The sequence below is a fragment of the Sturnira hondurensis genome, unplaced genomic scaffold (assembly GCF_014824575.4).
Source record: "Sturnira hondurensis isolate 20B ecotype Veracruz unplaced genomic scaffold, ASM1482457v3 Scaffold0017436, whole genome shotgun sequence".
In the NCBI taxonomy this organism is placed as follows: Eukaryota; Metazoa; Chordata; class Mammalia; order Chiroptera; family Phyllostomidae; genus Sturnira; species Sturnira hondurensis.
The window spans coordinates 17,720,080-17,739,244 of NW_028090067.1; the positions used below are offsets into that span (position 1 = coordinate 17,720,080).

Below are 19,165 nucleotides of genomic sequence, written 5' to 3' on the forward strand. Positions count from 1 at the left end.
TCCCGCTGTGCCTGCAGCCTGAGCTCCTGCAGTCTAAGCCCACCAGTCCATCCCCCACAGAAATGCTCTATCCAAGACCCAAGTCTGATCACTGCACAGACTGCCCACGGCAGTTGGTCAGGGCTGAATTTCCAGCCGTGGCCTACTGGGCCCTTCCTTCCTCACTAGTCTTTTCTTGGACCCCTTTTCCTGCATTCTCTGGGCTCCAGTCCTTTAAGTTCTCCGATGGCCCACAACCTTATCCTTTGCCCAGACTGCTCTCTATTTCATCACCTGGTGAGCTCCCTAAAACCTCAGCCATAGTCATAATTCTCATTGCAGAAATCTGCTTGACCTACCTGTCTCTCCCACATTTTAGTTAGTTTGAGTCAATATCAAGTTCTCATTGCTTAGGTACTTGTATTAATCCCCATTGACAAGTGTAGAAAGCAAGGCCCAGAGAGGTCGAGAACCTTGTTGAAGGTCACCCAGCCATCAAGAGGAGCTGGGATTCAAACTCATGACTGACTCCAGACTAATGGTGCTGGTGCAACTGCCTGAAGCACATCTGGCCATCACTTCCTCCCTGGACTACCTCGGAATGCTCACCTGTCCAGCCTCTTCATCCCCTCATCTCCCTCTCTTGTGCTCCAGCCAGGTCATGCCCAACCCTCCTCTTCTGCCCTGGGTCACTGGCTCTTCTCCTTCCCGCCATGAAGGCTTCTCTACTAGTTCTTGTCTGTGTGCTTGTCTGGCTCTTTCCTCAACCTGGGGCTTCTTGAGGACAGGAACTGCAGGTTTCATTTAACATACCTGCATCTCTCCTGACTCAGACTAGATGCTCACGAAATGGTGGATGGGTGACTACTTGGTTAGTACATTGGGAGCAATAGTGTTGGTTCTCATGGACCATGGAGCAAAAATATTTTGTCCATTTTTGTCCAATGGATGGATGAGGAAACGAAGGCACACAAAGCCTAAATCACTTGCCCCATGCTCATCACCACCCCATATGCCCCTTTCAAATTAGACTGGACTGGCCTGACTCAGGGGAAATGGACCATCTCTCCCAAACCCTCTACCTTTGTGGAAAATGTTAATTAATTAATTAATTAATTAATTCCACAATTAAATGCCTACTCTGTGTGAGTCGCTGTTTTGTCGAGTAAGTTTCCCTCGTGCCCCCTAACCATGACCCCTTGAGAGGTCATTGCCATCATCCAGATGTGAGACCCGAGGTTATGTCAAAGCTGCAATATCAATCAGAGAGATCCGGGAAGGCATCTTGTCCCATTAAGCCCAACAGAGCCCTGAGATTTGGGTCAGTGCCCCTTGCTTGGGTCTCCAGCCTACAAAGTCACCACCAACACCTGAGGGGGCCAGAGGCCTGTCTTCCTGCCCTGTCTTCTTCCCTCCCACTCGTTGCCATGGAAGCACTGAAAATGGGGAGGACCCTTGTTTGTCTGGAAATAAAGAGAAAACTCTGAAGAACGAGAAGAATCTGGGAAATGATCTGAAGGGCAGATCCTTAAGGAACCCCCTCCTTTCCTCCTAAAAATAATTCTCTATAGAACAGCAGGGTCAGGAGGGATATGAAAGGTCATCTGATCTTCCAGCTAGATCCATTTAGATTTATTTGGGTCACAGAATTATTTGTTCAGAGAGCAAAGTAGGGCAGCCTGGAAGGGTGAAAAGAATATGGTTTGGAGTCAGACAGACTTGGGTTCCACTGCAAGCTTCTCAGCTGCCCAGCTCAGTGCCTTAGAGAAATTACCAAACCTCTCTGTGTCTCAGTCTTCCCATCTACAAAATCAGACATAGGCTCAGACTAGGGAGGTGGCAGTGAGCAAGGGAGTGGTCAGATCCTGGGAGGAGTTGGAGGCTGAGCTACCAGGACACCAGGGCTTGGTCTCTCTTCCCTGCAATGCCTGTGGCAGTGCTGCGCGCGCTAGAGACCCTCAGCCAGGGTTTCCTGCCTCTTGCCACTATTCTTAGAATGCTAGGTACTTTTCAAACCTCACCACAGTCCCAGGCTGAGAGAGATTAGGCAATTTGCCAGAGGGCAGCTGTTCTGAAACGCTGGGGCTGGAATTGGGAGCCAGCTGGGCCTGACTCCAAAACCCAACATTCCTTGGCTTCCCTCAGGACTGGGCACCCAGTGAGGCACTGGGGGAGGGGGTTTATAGATTCCTTAAGACATGGCTCCTGCCCTCGAAGCTGGTGAGAGACAGAGAAGCCAGTGCATATTAAAACACAGTGCCTGTGCAAATAACAGGTGTCAATAAATAACTGTGCTTTGTCGTTGGCCAGCTTAGGAACCCTACTAGTGTGCTGACATTTCTGTGGAGCCCGAAGGAGGCACCTAAGTGCGTTGGATGAGGGGCAAGGAAGAGGCTGGAAGACTTCCAGAAGTGACATCTGAGGTGGACTTTGGTAGGAGTTTGCCAGGAGCCAAGAAGCCTGGGAAGCTGGAACAGCACGAAGGAAAGTAAAGATTCGAAATCGATCCGAGAAAATGGACTTTGAAGAGCTTTGAAACCTATGGCTGGCAATGTTATTAATGACAGAACTCCCGCAGGTATTCCCACGGTCCCTCCCAGAAGTTGCTACGGTCTGGAGGCCTATCCCACGCCCCACGCGCTCGCGCGCTGCCTCTCTGCGGAGTGGACGCCCGGTCCCGCGGCCTTCCGGGGGGCGGGGCCTGGACGCTCCAAGACGGCGGGGCCCGTGTGACGTCACGCAGGAGGCGGGGTTGAGGATTGTGGGCAGAGTCGGATCCCGAGAGCTAGGGCCGACGAAGCTCCGGGCCCCGCCAGAGGGAGGCTGCCGCAGCGAAGACCGGAAGCCCTCCCGCCTCCGTCCTCCTCCGAACTCCCTTCAGTCCCTCCCCTCGGCTCCGCGCACAAGGTCGTGTCCCGGAAGTGAAGGGGCCATGTTGGTGGGTGACCCGGGGAGAGGTACCGGGCGAGAGGCGAATCCCGAAGAGTGGTAGCGCGCGCGGTCCGCGGGTGAGTGCGAGGAGGCGTGAGGGCCGGCGGCCGGGACCCGCCGAGTCTCCTCTTAGGGCGGTGGCCGGTGTCGCGGGCCTGGACGCCGGGGCTCTCTCCGCAGCCCTCCCTGAGCATTCCCTGCGAAGCCGCTCAGGTGCCCGGAGCCGGCCTGCCCAGCACCACGACTCGGCCGATCCTCCCCACGGTCGGGAGAGGACCTGGGGACCTGCCCGGACTCAACCGTCCACTCGCCGAGAGACCCTGTACAGATAGCCCTTGGCTGACAGTCGCTTCCCACCTCATAAAGCACTTGTCCTGTTAATTTCTTGGATTCATCTCCCCTTCTCCGGGAGGCCCTTGGGGCTGAAGGGGGCTCCTCTCTAGTTGAGGGAAAAGGGACAGTGACTCGCTCAAGCTCGCGCAGGAAGTTAGCAAGGCCAGAGAGTGACGGCTAGCTGACTTTGGGGTCAGATCTTTTTACCAAATACTTCCCCCGTTCAGTCTCTACTTTATTTCTGAAACGGGGGTGAGCGTTTCTTCCACGTTGGGGCGTTTTGAGGATTCCCTTTTTCGTTCAGCTTCGTTTTTGAGCTCCTGCTGGGTGCCAGGCGCTGAAGTTTGTGGAGCACCCAGAACTGCTCTGTCGCGTGGTGAGGCCCCAGCGGGGTGCCAACCGTCCTTCCAGAGGCAGGCGGAATTGGGGTCAGGGGTGCAGCCCGCCTTTACAGCTGTGTCCGTGGGCAAGTTATTTCCCTCCGGGAGCGTCAGTCTCCACTTAAAGTAGGGATGACGACGACACTGGGGTTGTTGGTAGAGTGAGATGCAGGATGTGCTTGGAACCTGCGTGGTATGTAAACAGTAAGTGTTCACTATTATTACTATGAGCCCTGGCTACTTCCTAGGTTTCTTAATTTAAATACGATAATGGATGACAAGGCACTTTACCAATGGTAAAGTGCTTTATCACTTTACCACTCTGTACTTGTAAAAGGGTTTATTGTCACTGAAGGAGGATGGTGGCAGCTTATGTGGAACTAAATCTGGGATTCGTTGAGCCCTTACACACCAGGCTCAGTGGCAGTAGTAATAGCTGTCCCTGTTAAGAGTGCTTAGTATGTGCCAAGTGCTGTTCTACACACGTTTCCATGCCTTAACTCATACAAACCGTATGGGCAGAATACAGTTTTAATCCTTATCTTACAGATGAGGAGCTGAAATAAGCACAGAGGGGAGAGGAAACTTGCCCAAGGTGATCAGCTCTCTAGTGATTCCTGGGTTCAAGTATGGCTGAGTCCTTGTCTTCAACCCGTCTAGACCCCTGTAGTGAAGTTCTGTGACTGTTTCTTTACATGTATTTTCTCACACAGTTCTCAAAACTATGTAGTAGGTACTTTTAACATAATATCACCTCCATTTTACAAGGGAGAAAGCTGATGCTTAGAGGTGTTAAGCACTTTGCCCAAAGTCACGTGGGAAGTAGCAGAGCCAGGATTCAAGCCCAGACAGTTCGGCTTCCAGGCCCTGGCCCTTCAGCCAACCCTGTACATTCAGCATAAAGAGGGGAATTGAGAGGTTGGGGTCTAGCCCTAGCCCTGTCATTCAGTTGTAGTATGGTCTTGGTCTCTGAGACCTAGATTAAGAACTCTTGAATTTTGGATAGTCTCTATAGGCTCTTCTGTTATTAATTCTGATTCCAGGCTTTGTTTTTTCCCCTTCTGCTTAAAGCTCGACGCCCAGCCCCTGCCAGTCCCCCATGGCCCCGTGGAGCCGAGAGGCGGTGTTGAGTCTCTACCGGGCTCTGCTGCGCCAGGGCCGAGAGCTTCGCTACACTGATCGGGACTTCTACCTTGCTTCCATCCGCCGTGAGTTCCGGAAAAATCAGAAGCTAGAGGATCCTGAGGCCCGGGAGAGGCAGCTGGAAAAGGGCCTGGTCTTCCTTCACAGCAAACTGGGGGGGATTATTTAGAATCCTCTCTTTCCCCATCCTAATTCCGAGGGAAGGAGGGCAGAAGTGCCTTCTGTAGACACCCTAGGATCCCTCCCATCCCCACCTCACAGATGCAGTAAAGAAGCTTCAGGTAGGTGGACCCTTGTCATGTAGGTTTCATTGTTAAATCATTTCATAGGTTTAATCATTCAAAGTCAGTAGAGAAACTGTAGATGTATTAACAGAAGTCTCTTTTCTTATTGAGAAAAATTAGGCCCTGAGTTTCAAGCCTCACCAGAATAGGATTGTTCACCATATTGAAAGAACAATTTACACATAAAATGTTAGAGAAGACATTGGTTAAAACTATTAGAGTTCAGTTCTAGGCTGACACATTCTTCAGTGTAGTCAGTTATCTTGTGGGGCTGACCACATTCTCCAGACATAACTATATATATATATATATATATATATATATATATATATTTAACATTTTTAAAAAAGATTTTATTTATTTATCTTTAGAGAGGAAGGGAAGGAGAGAGGGAGAGAAATATCAATGTATGGTTGCCTCTTATGCGTCCCCTGCTGGGAACTGGCCTGCAACCCAGACATGTGCCCTGACTGGAAATCGAACCGCGATCCTCTGGTTTGCAGGCATGTGCTCAATCCATTGAGCTATACCAGCCAGGGCCAGACATAACTATATTTTGTTACAACTGCCCTTAATACAAAGCAGAACGTAGTGTACAGATGCTAGAGGATGGTGTCTGGGTTCCCCAGCTGGCACTGCTTCTAACAACTGTGGGATTCGGAGCAAATCGCTGCCAGGCCTCTGTTTCCTCATTTGTGAAATGGACAGCAACCTCCCCACGGTATCGTGAGAGTTCAGTGAGACAGTGCTCACACGGCACTTAGAATTACTTTACGAGTGGTTTTACCCGATACCGCTGTTACTAAGAAGTCCCACTAAAAATAACCTAATGATTATATTCGATTCAGCAACTTTCCCAGAGGGCCGTCTGTGGCGCACGCATTCTGTAAGCTCGGAGATGGAGATGTGTGTTATAGCAGTCCATTGAGGGACTTGGTCTGTCGTGGGGTCAACAGGAAGTAGTTCCAGCGTGGGCAGCTCTGTGTTAGAGGGTTGGGTGCAGAGTTTATGGTAAGGGTAGAATCACAACTGCCCTGGGTAGGAAATGGGAGAGGGAATCACAGGTAGCTGTTGAAAAGAGGACATTTGAGGTCTGCCTCGTGAGAAATAGAAGGTTGCTGAGTAGATGGGCAAGAAAAAGTAGAGGTGTAGAGTACTCTGTAGTCTGGAAACTTGAGCCTGGCGTGGCTAGAATGGAGTACCTGTAAGACAGGTGGCAGGCGTTGAGGCTGGGCCAGGTCTGGAAGGACATTGAATCCTCTGTTGAGGAGATTGTGACATCCTACAGTAGGGGGACTGTCACAGCTTTGTAAGCAGGTGGAATGTCATGGGGCGTGGGTCGTGGCAGTGGCAGCCTAGAGAATAAATTGGTGAGAGGTTTAGGGCAGCAAATCTGGCCAGCTGAGACTGAGGGGCGGGGTGGCTGCATGGAAATACGACGTGAACTGCAGTGAGGCTTGGTGACCAGTGGGCCGGAGGCAGGAGAAGGAGAGAGTGAAGGCTGAGTTGTAAGGCTTGCCAGCTGGGTGGAGGGTACTGTTTCCAACTTCCAGAGGGAAAGCAGGAGGAGGAACCTTATGTAATGGCTTTTGTTTCTGCTCAAACCACTTAAGTTGATTGGCAGGCCAGCCTTTGGCAGTGTGGGGTTGGGATGGGTGGGTGCCCCTGGGGGCCTGGAATGAAACAGTGACTTACTGAGTCTTTATGCTCCTGATCTGTTTTGACTGTGAGTTGGGTTACAGGCTGCAATCACTCCTGCCAAAAAAAAAGAGTAGCCACAGGGTTATAGCTCATTTATGCAACAAATATTTGCTATATGTCAAACACTGCTGGCCCTGGGTGGTAGCAATAAAGGAGCCAAAACGCCCCCAAGAAGCTGTGGTCTAGTGGTTAATACAGAGAAAGTGTGAGCAAGTCACCTGAGGCCCCTGTAAACTGCTACTACCTGGCAGCATGACTCTAGGTTCAAATCTCCATACAATTTGTTGCCATGGTGACCCTGGGCTAGTTACTTAACCTTTGCTTCAGTTTCTTCCTCTGAAAAATTGGAGACAACAATATGACCTCATGACATGTTTGAGTCACATGACTTTTTCAAGCAAAATAAGTTGGAGTTTTCATAGTTCTGTGCTGCCACCCTAGGAAGCTACAGGGCCCCACATTGCTCACCACCACAGTGTTGGGGCAATGGGTATCCTTAGTCCCATTTTCGGATCTAGGGAGGCCCGTTTAATAACTCACTCCCCTGAATGCTGGCAGTGCTTGGATTCTCCACCCCTGCCCTGTCCACCAGGGCTGTGCTCTTTCTTTTAAATATTTGAGCCATTTGTTAGTGTACAGTTAGTTCATTAGTGTTCAGAGTGCGTTGTTTATGCCGCATGAACAGAATCACAGATTTGGTTTTGATGCTGTTTGTTCCTCTTTGTATTCAGTTGTATTATACTTCCAGGTTCAAAATACGAAGAAAAGCCGTTTAGCATCAAATCATCTAAGCAATAAATGTTATATTTAAAAAATGGCAACCCTCCCAGCCCGACAAACTAGAGTATTCACATTGTTGTGTAGTATCTCCAGAATCTGTCTTGCAGAGCTGACACTCCATACCCACGAGACAACACTGCTCCTTCTCAAGTGCACTGGCCAGGCCCCTTGCCCCTCGCCCAGTGGGTGGAGTACCTGTCTCCCAGGAGGCTTCTGGCTACTGCGGCCGAACCTGAGTGGAGGAGGTACAGTCGACAAGCACTTTCAACTGGAACAAGTTAAATTTTAAAATAAGGGCTCACATCTTCCTGTTGGAGGACGCAGGTACTCCCCTCGTCCAGGTCGCCGGTCCTCAGATGGGAGGGACACACTGCACTACAGTAGGACAGCCTTCTCACAAGCCGCTCAATCACACAGTTTTGATCTCAAGCCCTGGATAGCATCGGTGTGAGTTTTAGAAGCCATTCTTTTTTTTTTTTTTTTTACTTACTTATTTTTAGAAAGAGGGAGAACAATAATGAAAATTTAAAAAAAGATTTTAGAGGATTCTAATGAGAATAACAGAATAACATAACTTTTGTTTGAGTACTATTATAAAACCATAATTCTAAGTATTTTTATACAATAAAAATGAAATATCTAGTTTCCAAAAAGAAGAAAGAGAAGGAGAGAAACATCAATGTGTGGTTGCCTCCTGCATGCCCCTAGCTGGAGACCTGGGCTGCAGCCCATGCCTGTGCCCTGACTGGGAATCGAACTGGTGACCCTTTCATTTGCAGGCTGACACTCAGTCCACTGAGCCGCACCAGCCAGGGCTTAGAGGTCATTCTTACCTCTGTTTCAGAAGGTCAGATGTAACTTAGGGGACAGTCTGGATTCCTGACTGTTTTCTGGAAGCTGACCTTTTGTCCTGTAGGTGGAAATCTTAAGACTTACTCATAAATTTAAATTTCTGAAGTACTTTTACAGTTTATAAAGTGTTTGCACACAGTATTTTAGTACATGTTTTTTCCTTGCCACACCCCTATGATGTAGGCCACACCAGCATCATTATCCCCTTTTCAGAGCGAGGGGTTAAGTGATTCCTTTGAGGTCACCCAGCTAATTAGTCAGGGCTCTGGGACAAGTTCTTGATCTCAGGATTCCCAACCCGGAAGCCCAGGTCTTTTCTTTCTTTCTTTGTTTTTTTTTTTAATGTTTATTTATTTTTAGAGAGAGAGGGAGGAAGAGAAGCATCCATGTGTGGTTGCCTCCCAAGCACCCCCTACTGGGGACCTGGCCTGCAACCCAGGCATGTGCCCTGACTGGGAATCAAATCGGCGACCCTCTGGTTCGCAGTCCCGCGCTCAATACACTGAGCTACATCAGCCAGGCAGTTTGTTTTTTTTTAGAATTTTATTTTTAGAAAGAAGAGAAAGAAGGGACAGAGGGAGAGAAACATCAATGTGTGGTTGCCTCTCACATGCCCCCTACTGGGGACCTGGCCTGCAACCCAAATATGTGCCCTGACTGGGAATCGCATCGGTGACCCTCTGGTTCGCAGGCCTGCACTTAATCCACTGAGCCGCACCAGCCAGGGCCCCAGGTCTTTTCTCTTCTGCCATATCACACAGTCAGAGCCTTGCTCTTACTGGCCACCACATCACATGGGCCAGGGACAGAGTAGCCCAGGAAGGCTCCTTCTGGCATCTGCTTGGGAGAACCTGCTCTTCCGGTCCATCGCACAGCACCCGAGGACCACCTGGGGGCGCCTCGGCCCAGTACTTCTTCCTGTTGTAAATAGACCAGTAGAGGGGGTTTCGGTTTGTTTGTTTATTTATTTATTTATTTATTTATTTATTTATTATGAGAGAAAAGGACAGGAAGGAGAAAGAGTAGGAGAGAAACATCAATGCGTGGTTGCCTCTCATGTGTCCCTTACTGGGGACCTGGCCTGCAACCCAGGCATGTGCCCCGACTGGGAATCGAACCAGCGACCCTTTGCTTCATGGGCCTGTGCTCAATCCACTGAGCTACACCAGTCAGGGCGGATGTTTCGTTTTTATAAAAATAAAATAGTGGTCATTGTTGTGTGTGGGAATTGCAGTCCTGATTGGATTACTCAGTGGCCACTGGAAAAAGGATGACAGGCATTCTTGTGTGACCCCCACCTGTAAATTCAGAGTTAAGCTCTTCTTGGCCTTGCTTGCTCTGTGCATTTGAAGTGGGAATGTTTTTTATTTGCCTGAGTGGTCTTATGTGTCCCTAATGTGAAGTTTCTATTGACTCTAAAAGTGGAGGAAAGAAAAGTGCCACCAAGGTTGTGAACTCTAGTTAGGGAACAAATGTCTTTGGACTTGACGGTGACTCTTAGGCAGTTGCTGGAATAAGTAGAGGCAGAAATGTTTCTTTTCCTTTTGGAGTTGTGTAGAGCTGTAGGCAGTGTGAGCTGTGAAACTGGCAATTTCAGTTGTGACAAGGCATAGAATGTTACTTTATACTGGAAGGTGTGCTGGGGCCTTGTCTCTCTGCGGCTGCCCGTTCCAGGTATACTGGGATCCTGAATGGCATACAGCTCTGTCCCTGTGTAATCCCGGTGTACGTGACACGTGATGGAAGAGAGGAATGGTGTTGAGAGCCGTATTCAGATCTAAACCATGTTGCCATCCCCTACTGGGTTGGGCCAGGCTCCATGGGAAATTGGCTTGTTTGGGGACTGGGGGAGCTTCAGTCAGGATGATTCCATCATTGCCGGGGAGCAAGTGTGTGCTGGCCTCTTGGGCTGGGTACTGGGTCCTGTGTTGCACCGAAGGACCCCTTTTAGGTGCCCACATTTTTAGTTCATGTTCCAAGTGCATGGAGTGAGCAGGTGGGGGTTTTGTTTGCTTGTTTTTCAGTTAACAGTCAAGTCTTCATTGTCCTCTGTGTTTATCCTCATTCTCACAGTGCCAGCCTCACCCAAGCCTGGGGTAGTCGCCCCACACCCTTGACCCAGGAAACTGCATTTGTCAAGTGGGAGTGTCCATGAGGGTTATTTTCTTCTTTGGACCTTTATCACGGATGGACTCCTAGTCCTATATGTATGTGTATGTGCAGGGTGTTTGGACCATGTTATTTTGTGGGGTTTTTGCTTTTGTTTTGCAGAAAGTACATAGAATAGGAAGAGTTTGACTTGGGTGAGGGTAGATATGATCCAGTAGCAAAAGCGTTGTGGTAGGAATTGGGAATCCAGAGTTCTGGAGGTGGACCTGCCATTTCCTTTCACTGGGACCTCGAGCAAGTCACCTCCCTCTGTGTGAAGTGATGCAATGGGATAAGATGAGCCTCCTCTAATCTGTTAGATTAGACCTTCTCAGAGCTAACCTTTCTGAAGCAGTGGCCTGCACGTTGCACGTTGTACTGTGTGCTGGGGCGCTCTAATGTGGGAAAGGGCTGAAATAAGCCTAATACTCTCTGTAATCTCAGTGGATTAGTGGGGAGGTTCTCCCACAGAACCTTGTCTTAAGTGTGACTGGCTCCCCTCTTACATCCAGATACATCTTGGGACCTGGTCTCTCTCTCTCGGCCCTAGAGCATGCAGTGTTAGAGGCAGAAGGATTTGCTTAACTGCCTGGGGACTGGCCTGATGGGGGAGACAGGAGGGACAGTTCCTGAGGTCCCAGGGGGTCATGGCTGTGTTCTGCCTTCTTTCTCAGGTGAGCAATGGCAGGCGCTGGTGAGCGCAAAGGCAAGAAGGATGACAATGGCATCGGCACGGCCATTGATTTTGTGCTCTCCAATGCCCGGCTGGTGCTGGGGGTGGGTGGAGCAGCCATGCTGGGCATTGCCACACTGGCAGTTAAGCGGGTAAGTGCCTGCAGCCGGGCCAGGGGTGGGAGGTGGTGGGAGAGGTGGGGGGCTGCCTCTGCAGAGTGGAGCTGGCCTGGAACATGACGCAGTCGTTCGGCATAGTTGGATGAGACCTTAAGAGAGTCAGTTCAGTCTGCTGCTAGGTCTCTGCCCTAAAGAAATCATTGGAGGTACAAATGAAGTTTATCCCAGCAAGTAAAAAATTGTAAATAACCAAAACCTCCTTCTGTGACTACCTAATTTTAAATATCAACACCCCTCCACCACATAATATGCTTCCTCGTTCCCTTTCCTACTTCATTTTCCTCAACGGCTGTCTCTGTCTGTGTATTTGTGTTTAACTTGTTTATGTGCTGCCCGCCCCCCCCCAGACTGAAAGCCCCATGAGGGCGGGGAGGCTCTTTGTCTGGTGCTGTACTCTGTGCCCAGACCCGTGCTCGGCACACAGCAGCCACTCAGGAAGCATCTGGTAAAGAAATGAGTCAGTGCTCACCGTTATAGGCGTGGCAGAGTGTGCCGGGATGTTGAACACCGATGCATTTTCAGAGAGATGGAGAAGTAATGAAGTCATAAGTGAAAAAAAGTAAGATTTCAAAAGCATATGTAGAGTAGGATATTATTTCCTTAAATCTATTTTTTTCCCAGAAAGAAATATACCAACATATTAACAGTTATCTCTTGTTTTTTTCAGAAAGAAATATACCAAATATTAACATTCATAATATTAACATTATGAATAAGTCTGTTGCTTATATCATTTCCTATTTCCTGAAATTTCCTACATGGAGAAAAGTGTTCTGTAATCTAGAATAAAACAAAGGCATTGAAAAATGGTGGTTTGGAATTCACAGGGCAGAGGGGAGGGGGACAGAGGGAGGACGCATGTGTGGGGCCCTCTCTGTTTCAGATGTACGATCGGGCGATCAGTGCCCCTACCAGCCCCACCCGCCTGAACCATTTAGGGAAAAGAAGCTGGGAAGAACCAAACTGGATGGGCTCCCCCCGACTGCTGAACAAGGACATGAAGACGGGCCTGAGCCGTTCCCTGCAGACCCTGCCCACGGACTCCTCCGCCTTCGACACCGGTGAGAGGCCTGTTGCCCCTCCTGGGCCTTTTCTGGGAGCTCTCTGCCCTGCCCCTGCACTCGGCAAACGTTTCTTGAGCACATAGGTGCCAGGCACCGTGCCAGCATTTGCCTTTTGTGCCAAGCCCTTCTTTCTGGGGCTGAGGCAGCCGTGGGCGGAGCAAGCCTGGGAAGGGCTGACGTGCTTCTCTCTTGCCTTGGCAGATACATTCTGCCCACCCCGGCCCAAGCCATTGGCCAGGAAGGGCCAGGTAGACTTGAAGAAGTCACGACTCCGCATGTCCCTGCAGGAGAAACTTCTCACTTACTACCGGAACCGGGCCGCCATCCCTGCCGGTGAGCAGGCGCGGGCCAAGCAAGCTGCCGTGGACATTTGTGCCGAGCTCCGGGGCTTCCTGCGGGCCAAGCTGCCTGACATGCCGCTTCGGGACATGTACCTGAGCGGTAGCCTCTATGATGACCTGCAGGTAACAGGGTGGTTCTCAGGAAGGGGAGGATTGGGTTCTGACCGCGATGCTTCTGAGCGGTGCTGTTGGCATGAAGGGCCAGTGTCCCAGGCTTGCCAGGAAGGCTGAAGTCTTGCTGCCTCTGAACTCTGCTGTGCTCACCAGGAGTGTTTGGAGGTCATGGCTGGAGTCTTCTTTGTTTTGTTTGTTTGTTTTTTAGATACAGATCTCACTTATTTGGTTTTTTTATTGAATCCATCTTGGTCTTCTTTAACCCTTTCTTGTTTTTCGGTCGTACTCACAACTTGTAGGAAACCGTAAGAGGCATTCTCCATCCTCCATCCTCCATCCTCCGTTCCTGCCCCGTCTCTGCTTTGTAGTTCTCTCTCTTACTGGGTCTTCAGGCTTAGTGGGGGGTGTCCTGGTACTTCTGTGCCCCGAGACCATATGGTGTGAGTGTGGGTTTGAGTCTGACGGGCCTGGGTTTCGGTCCTCACTACTTCTCTGTCTGAACTGAAAGGCTCACAGGCAAGAATTCCTGGTTTCCTTCGCTGCTGTGGGAATGCAAGATAGATTCCTGTGGAGATGTGTGTTTGAGGAAGCTGCTGTCTTGAGCAGATTCAGTCCCTCAAAACCTCTGTGATTCTCCGACAGGTGGTGACAGCCGACCACATCCAGCTCATCGTGCCCCTCGTGCTGGAGCAGAACCTGTGGTCGTGCATTCCTGGCGAGGACACCATCATGAACGTCCCCGGCTTCTTCCTGGTCCGCCGTGAGAACCCGGAGTACTTTCCTCGTGGCAGCAGTTACTGGGACCGCTGTGTGGTCGGGGGCTACCTCTCCCCAAAGACGGTGGCAGACACGTTTGAGAAGGTCGTAGCTGGCTCCATCAACTGGCCGGCTATCGGCTCCCTCTTGGACTATGTCATCCGACCGGCACCGCCCCCAGAGGCCCTGACCCTGGAAGTGCAGTATGAGCACGACAAACATCTTGTCATTGACTTCCTGCCGTCAGTGACCCTTGGTGACACCGTCTTGGTGGCCAGACCGCACCGGCTGGCCCAGTATGACAACCTGTGGCGGCTGAGCCTGCGCCCTGCTGAGACGGCACGCCTGCGGGCTTTGGACCAGGCCGACTCAGGCTGCCGCTCTCTGTGCCTCAAGATCCTTAAGGCCATATGCAAGTCCACTCCCGCGCTGGGCCGCCTCACTGCCAGCCAGCTCACCAACGTCATCCTCCACTTGGCCCAGGAGGAGGCTGACTGGTCGCCCGGTATGCTGGCCGATCGATTCCTGCAGGCCTTGCGGGGACTCATCAGGTACCTAGAGGCCGGGGTCCTGCCCAGTGCCCTCAACCCCAAGGTGAACTTATTTGCAGAGCTCACCCCGGAGGAAATAGATGAATTGGGATACACTCTCTATTGCTCGTTGTCTGAGCCGGAGGTGCTGCTGCAGACGTAGGGCAGGTGGGGGCCAGAGCGGGTGTGGGGCAGTCAGGCTCTGGACCCTCTGTCAGAAACACTCAGCCAAGCGGTTGGTGCCTCACAGGGTCCCCAGGTGCCTCCTGCCTTGCCCTGGGCACTTCATGCTGATGAGAATGACATCGCTTAATTTCCTATTTTCTCAAACCTAGCCCATTCTATTTTTGTTACCAAACACTGTGCTCCTTCCTCCTCCCTACTCCTCAGCCCCTTGCTCCAGGCTGATTTTCTGGAATGAATTGAGAAGGTGGAGCACCTGCCTGAGCTGTTGAAACTGCTTGGTGTTCGGCTCCCGGCTGCCCTGCCCTGCCCTGCCCTGCCCTGCCCTGCCCTTTGGCTTCTCTTCAGTGTCTCCTCTGCCTTTCCCTTTTCCTTGTGTTTGCACCTTCTGTTTTGTTCCTTCCCCGGAGCACACCTGCCTGACCCGGATGTTGCCTTTTGTTGAATGCCACCGAAGTTACTGCACGTTTCCAAGCTGAACTCTGCAGAGAGTGCTCAAGCAGTATTTAGGGTGCCTGGCGGTGAGGTGGTGCAAGAGCTGGCCTTTGACCCAGGTTCCTGGAAAAGAAGCTTACTCCCCCAGTCTCCTGACCTGCTCACATCTGTAGTGCTGAGAAGGTCTCTCATGGGAACACTGTTAGTGACCCACCCAGGAGTGAGGGCCCAGGAAAAAACGGATGCCCCGTTGTTCGGAGATTGTGTTTCTTGGTGCTGTCAGAGTAGGAGAGCCGGGGGTGGTACAGGGGCCTGGGGGAGGGTCTGTGTGCCCGACGTCTGCGCCGCATCCTGCTCCAGACCATCGCCCCTGTGTGCCGGAGTCAGGCGCAGACAAGGGAGGGAAGGAGTCGCAAGGGCAGCACCTCTGCAGGACCGCGCTCATTCACCCCCTTCCTCTCTGATTGCCAATTAGGACGAGGCCTTCAAGAACACAGCCTTAGCTGTAGAGGTGGAAGGGAGCTTGACAGGTGGCAGACCGTCAGCTGGAAGATCCAGTCACCAGTTGGTACTCAGTGACCACGCTTCTCTCCCATCAGACTCTGCCTTTCTAGGACATTGCCTTAGAGCAAGAGCAAGAGCAGGCTCGACTCTCTGCTGTAGGTCTGCGAGGGCGCTGTTTGCTGAGCTCTCCAGGCACGTCCAGAGCCAAAGGGCCAGCACATGTGCTCAGACCTCCCCCCCCCAGTCCTGTCTCTGCCCAGCACCTGGGGAGATTGGTGCTACCTAGGGAAGAGTGCACACGGATAAAACACATGTGAGAGGGGGTAGGGACTTCCTGTGCTCCTTGTTTCTGGCTGCTAAAATCGCAGTATTTATTGTAGTGTAGAAAGTGTCCTGAGTGGGCAGGGGAGTGATTAATACACAATGTCACTGCTGCTTGTTTTGTGTGTTTTTTCCTGTCTATGACAAGAGCCTGATAATTCTGTTTCTGATCCGCCCACCCAGTATTTTGTTTAGCTCCCATGAAGTGGTGGTGTTTTTTTTCTATTCTTACTACCTCTCCGATCAGTGATTCTGGGGAAGCTCTCTGCAGCTGTCTCATTCCTTCCCGGCTACAGCAACTTGAAATGGCTCTATGAATAGCATCAGAACCTCAGCCACGCTCTGAGTTTAGGGTAGAGACTCCTGTCTGTCATGGATCAGGGGGTTGAGAACTGGTGTTAACTTTGGCTATATTTGGAAAATCTTTTGGCCTCTGACATGTATGTAAGGATTCCTTAAAGTGGTTCAGTTGTTTTGTTTCTATGAGGATATTGGGACAGAATGAAAAGTGTAAAGCCCAGAACCTGGAAAAAGATTATCCAGCCTGGCTGTTCATCAGAATTAAATTGGAGTTTTAGAAACTCTGTACTCCTGGTGCTGCCCTGGGTGAGTGCCTGGCATGGCATCCAGGAGACGGGCGGGCTGAGGAGGCATTGCCAAAGCACAGGTCATTCGCGGAGATGACGGGTTTGGTTTTCCCAGTCTCGTATAAAGCCAAGTTTTCCCAAGCTCAAAAAAGATTTTAAAGATCAGGTCCCAGATTATCAAAGTTAAGCGTGATTGTGATTTGAGTTTATCTCCTCTCTTAAAGAGCATCTTTCTGAGGGCATCTCTGCTTCTTAACTATGTTTCATAAAACCAAAATCCATAACTTTGCCATTTCACAAACAAGAACCTCCTAGAAGCCCTCAGAACTGGAAGCGGTGGGAATTCCCCATCCTGGTGGCTTTGCTGACGAACTCAGCAAGCCTCACCGTAAAACATGGAGGACGGTCAAGGTCTTCAGATTCTTGGGAGGAAGAGGGAACATCCTGTCCCCTCCACCTTTAATCTTTGGGGGAAGAGGTGGTGCCTTTCCCGCCATTCTGCATTTTCACTCAGTAACTCCCGCCTTCTCCCGCCTTTTCTAACGTCATAGCATCTGGTCCTACTTCTCCGTCTGAGGTGGGTTTTTTCCACACCATCTAGGTTAGCAAACCACACAGCCTAATGCTTAAAAAATATACTTCATTTTGACATTCGAATCAATTTCAAAGTGTGGTTTTGTTTTCCCTTCCTTAAAAAAATGAGTTTAGGACAACAGTATTTTTCTTTATACACTTGGTTGTGACTTATTTTTTTCAAATAAATGATTGAAGCTCATGTTTGGAAAAGCTGTGTTGAGGCCTACGGTCTTTCTTCCCCGGGTCTCGGCCCCTGGTGGTCCACTGGTGGACATTCCAGATTAGCTGGGCCTGCTCCCTTGTGTTCCACCGAAGTTGAGAGCGCAAGTGGGTTTGAAGGGAATCAGCTCAGGATCCAAAGGCCCTGGAGAGGCCCCGAGGGGTTTCTGTAAGTAGGGTCCCTGCATGTGTCCTGAGCCTTCTGCTGCGGGCCATCTCCGTGAGACTGTGATTCTGGCTGGGAACATCTGGTGTCACAGAATTTGTTAGAACTCTGCCCTTCCTTCTGAAGCTCAAGGCCAAAGAGATGCGTAGGACTAGAGATGTGAGGCTGTCACCCTCTTAGACACTGCTGACTCTTAAGTGGCCAAAATGCCCAACATGGGGGTTCTTGAGTTAACGGATACAGTGTGCTGTTTACCTTTTCATGTTGATCACCGTGTAGTCTTTAAATTCTTGGTCCGACGCCAAGTCCACAACTTGTCTTCCAGTCACTTCCAGTCACTCTTCAGAAGCAGTTGGTATGTTTGGCTGGCAGATTTGGAACCAGTCACCAATCTTTCTGTCCTGTCTTGGTTAGTTCCATGTACAAGCAGCTTAGCCCTGAGACCTGGAGAACAACTGTCCTTTTTCTCCTTGGGGGAGGAAATAGAGCTGGGGAACGTGGTGTCCTTCCACGGCATGGGAAAAACAAAATAAAAGCCTCCTTTCCAACAGCTTTGACTTCTGCGTGTGGTATGGAGCCTTTTCCCACAGGAGTGTACTGACTCTTCATTTCAGCGAGAACACTGGAGTGCTTGATCCGGGTCTCCATAATAGAGTGGATGGGCCAGACTGCCACTGAAGTCATTCGTGCACGACTTCTAGTGTCAAAACTGGGGCAGTGTTACTTTCTTTAATTCTCAACCATCTGCGTGGTCATCCCTCAGGAGGCACCGACAAGTCTCTCAAGTCTCTCGATCCAGATCCCGCAAAAAGAGGGCGTGCCGCACGGGCCCTGAGTCACTCCCCGGGAAGACCCGGTAGTGGGCAACTTCCATGGGCCTCCATACTGGTGACCATTCCTCACGGGGAGAGAAACACCACACATCCCAGCACCCAGTATGCTTTGCGTGTACTGGTGGTTTAGAGTTGTACTGGCGGCTTCATCTCAGTAAATAATAGGGATCCTCTGAGGAAGCAGGATGATGTACTCGAGGCCGAGGAGCGGGTATTGGGGGGCCAGGGTCGGAAGACCTGAGTTCTAACTGTAATCACTGAGCACTTACCAGATACCAGGTGCTTTGCTCAGTGCTTCACACCTCAGTGATTTTACTTCATTGTAAGGATAAGGATACTACTCATCAATTTTACATCATTTTACAGATGAGTCAACAGGCTCAGCGAGAATAAGTTACTTAACCAAAACTTTTCAGCTAACAAATGGAAGAACCAGGATCCTTTTGGGTTTGTCCCTAAAATCTATCTTTTAATCCCTGCCCCATGCTGTCTCCACTGGGAGCTCTGACCTAGCAGGACACTTCACCCTGTTAGGCCTCTCTTCACCACTGGGAAGAAGTCATGCTGGATGAAGCCAACGAATGTTGCCAGTTTACCTAGGACAGTGCTTCCCAAGTGTTCTGCCAGCACAGCGCAGCCTTCACAGTATTTGCATGACCCACTAAAGTGAATGGAGACAGAAATCTTGAGTCTCTGTTCTCACAGGGCCTGACTATGGAGGGGAATGATGGATGGCACACAGCTTTCTCTGCACTTTTTAAAGAACACATTGATTTTAGGGAGAAGGGAGGAGAGAAACAGCGGGTTGTTGTTCCACTTATTTAAGCATTCATTGGTTGCTTCTTGTATGTATTCTGCCTGGAGATGGAACCTGCAACCTTGGCACATTGGGAGGGCGCTCTAACGAACAGAGCTACCAGAGCAGGGCTCTCACTCAGCACTCCTAACAAGTCCCCAATAGAGAGCAGGTTGTTGGCCGGGACCAGGACAGCTGCTTCCAAANCACAGCTTTCTCTGCACTTTTTAAAGAACACATTGATTTTAGGGAGAAGGGAGGAGACAAACAGCGGGTTGTTGTTCCACTTATTTAAGCATTCATTGGTTGCTTCTTGTATGTATTCTGCCTGGAGATGGAACCTGCAACCTTGGCACA

At 50.4% G+C, this 19,165-nt stretch overlaps 1 protein-coding gene across 2 annotated transcripts; it reads left to right on the plus strand.

Annotated features, from left to right (window-relative positions):
* Window positions 1–2,834: 2,834 nt before the first annotated feature.
* Window positions 2,835–17,729, plus strand: MIEF1 (mitochondrial elongation factor 1). 2 transcript variants are annotated; one of them, XM_037067877.1, is made up of 6 exons: window positions 2,835–2,987; window positions 4,695–4,831; window positions 11,206–11,356; window positions 12,267–12,444; window positions 12,649–12,911; window positions 13,545–17,729. In XM_037067877.1, the coding sequence occupies exons 3-6, from the start codon at window positions 11,213–11,215 to the stop codon at window positions 14,349–14,351; spliced, it is 1,392 nt and encodes a 463-aa protein (XP_036923772.1). In that variant the 5' UTR covers window positions 2,835–2,987; window positions 4,695–4,831; window positions 11,206–11,212; the 3' UTR covers window positions 14,352–17,729. The 2 variants fall into 2 exon arrangements, with proteins under 2 accessions (XP_036923772.1, XP_036923774.1); XM_037067879.1 differs by lacking the exons at window positions 2,835–2,987; window positions 4,695–4,831; window positions 11,206–11,356 and adding an exon at window positions 4,932–5,047.
* The last annotated feature ends 1,436 nt before the right edge of the window (window positions 17,730–19,165 follow it).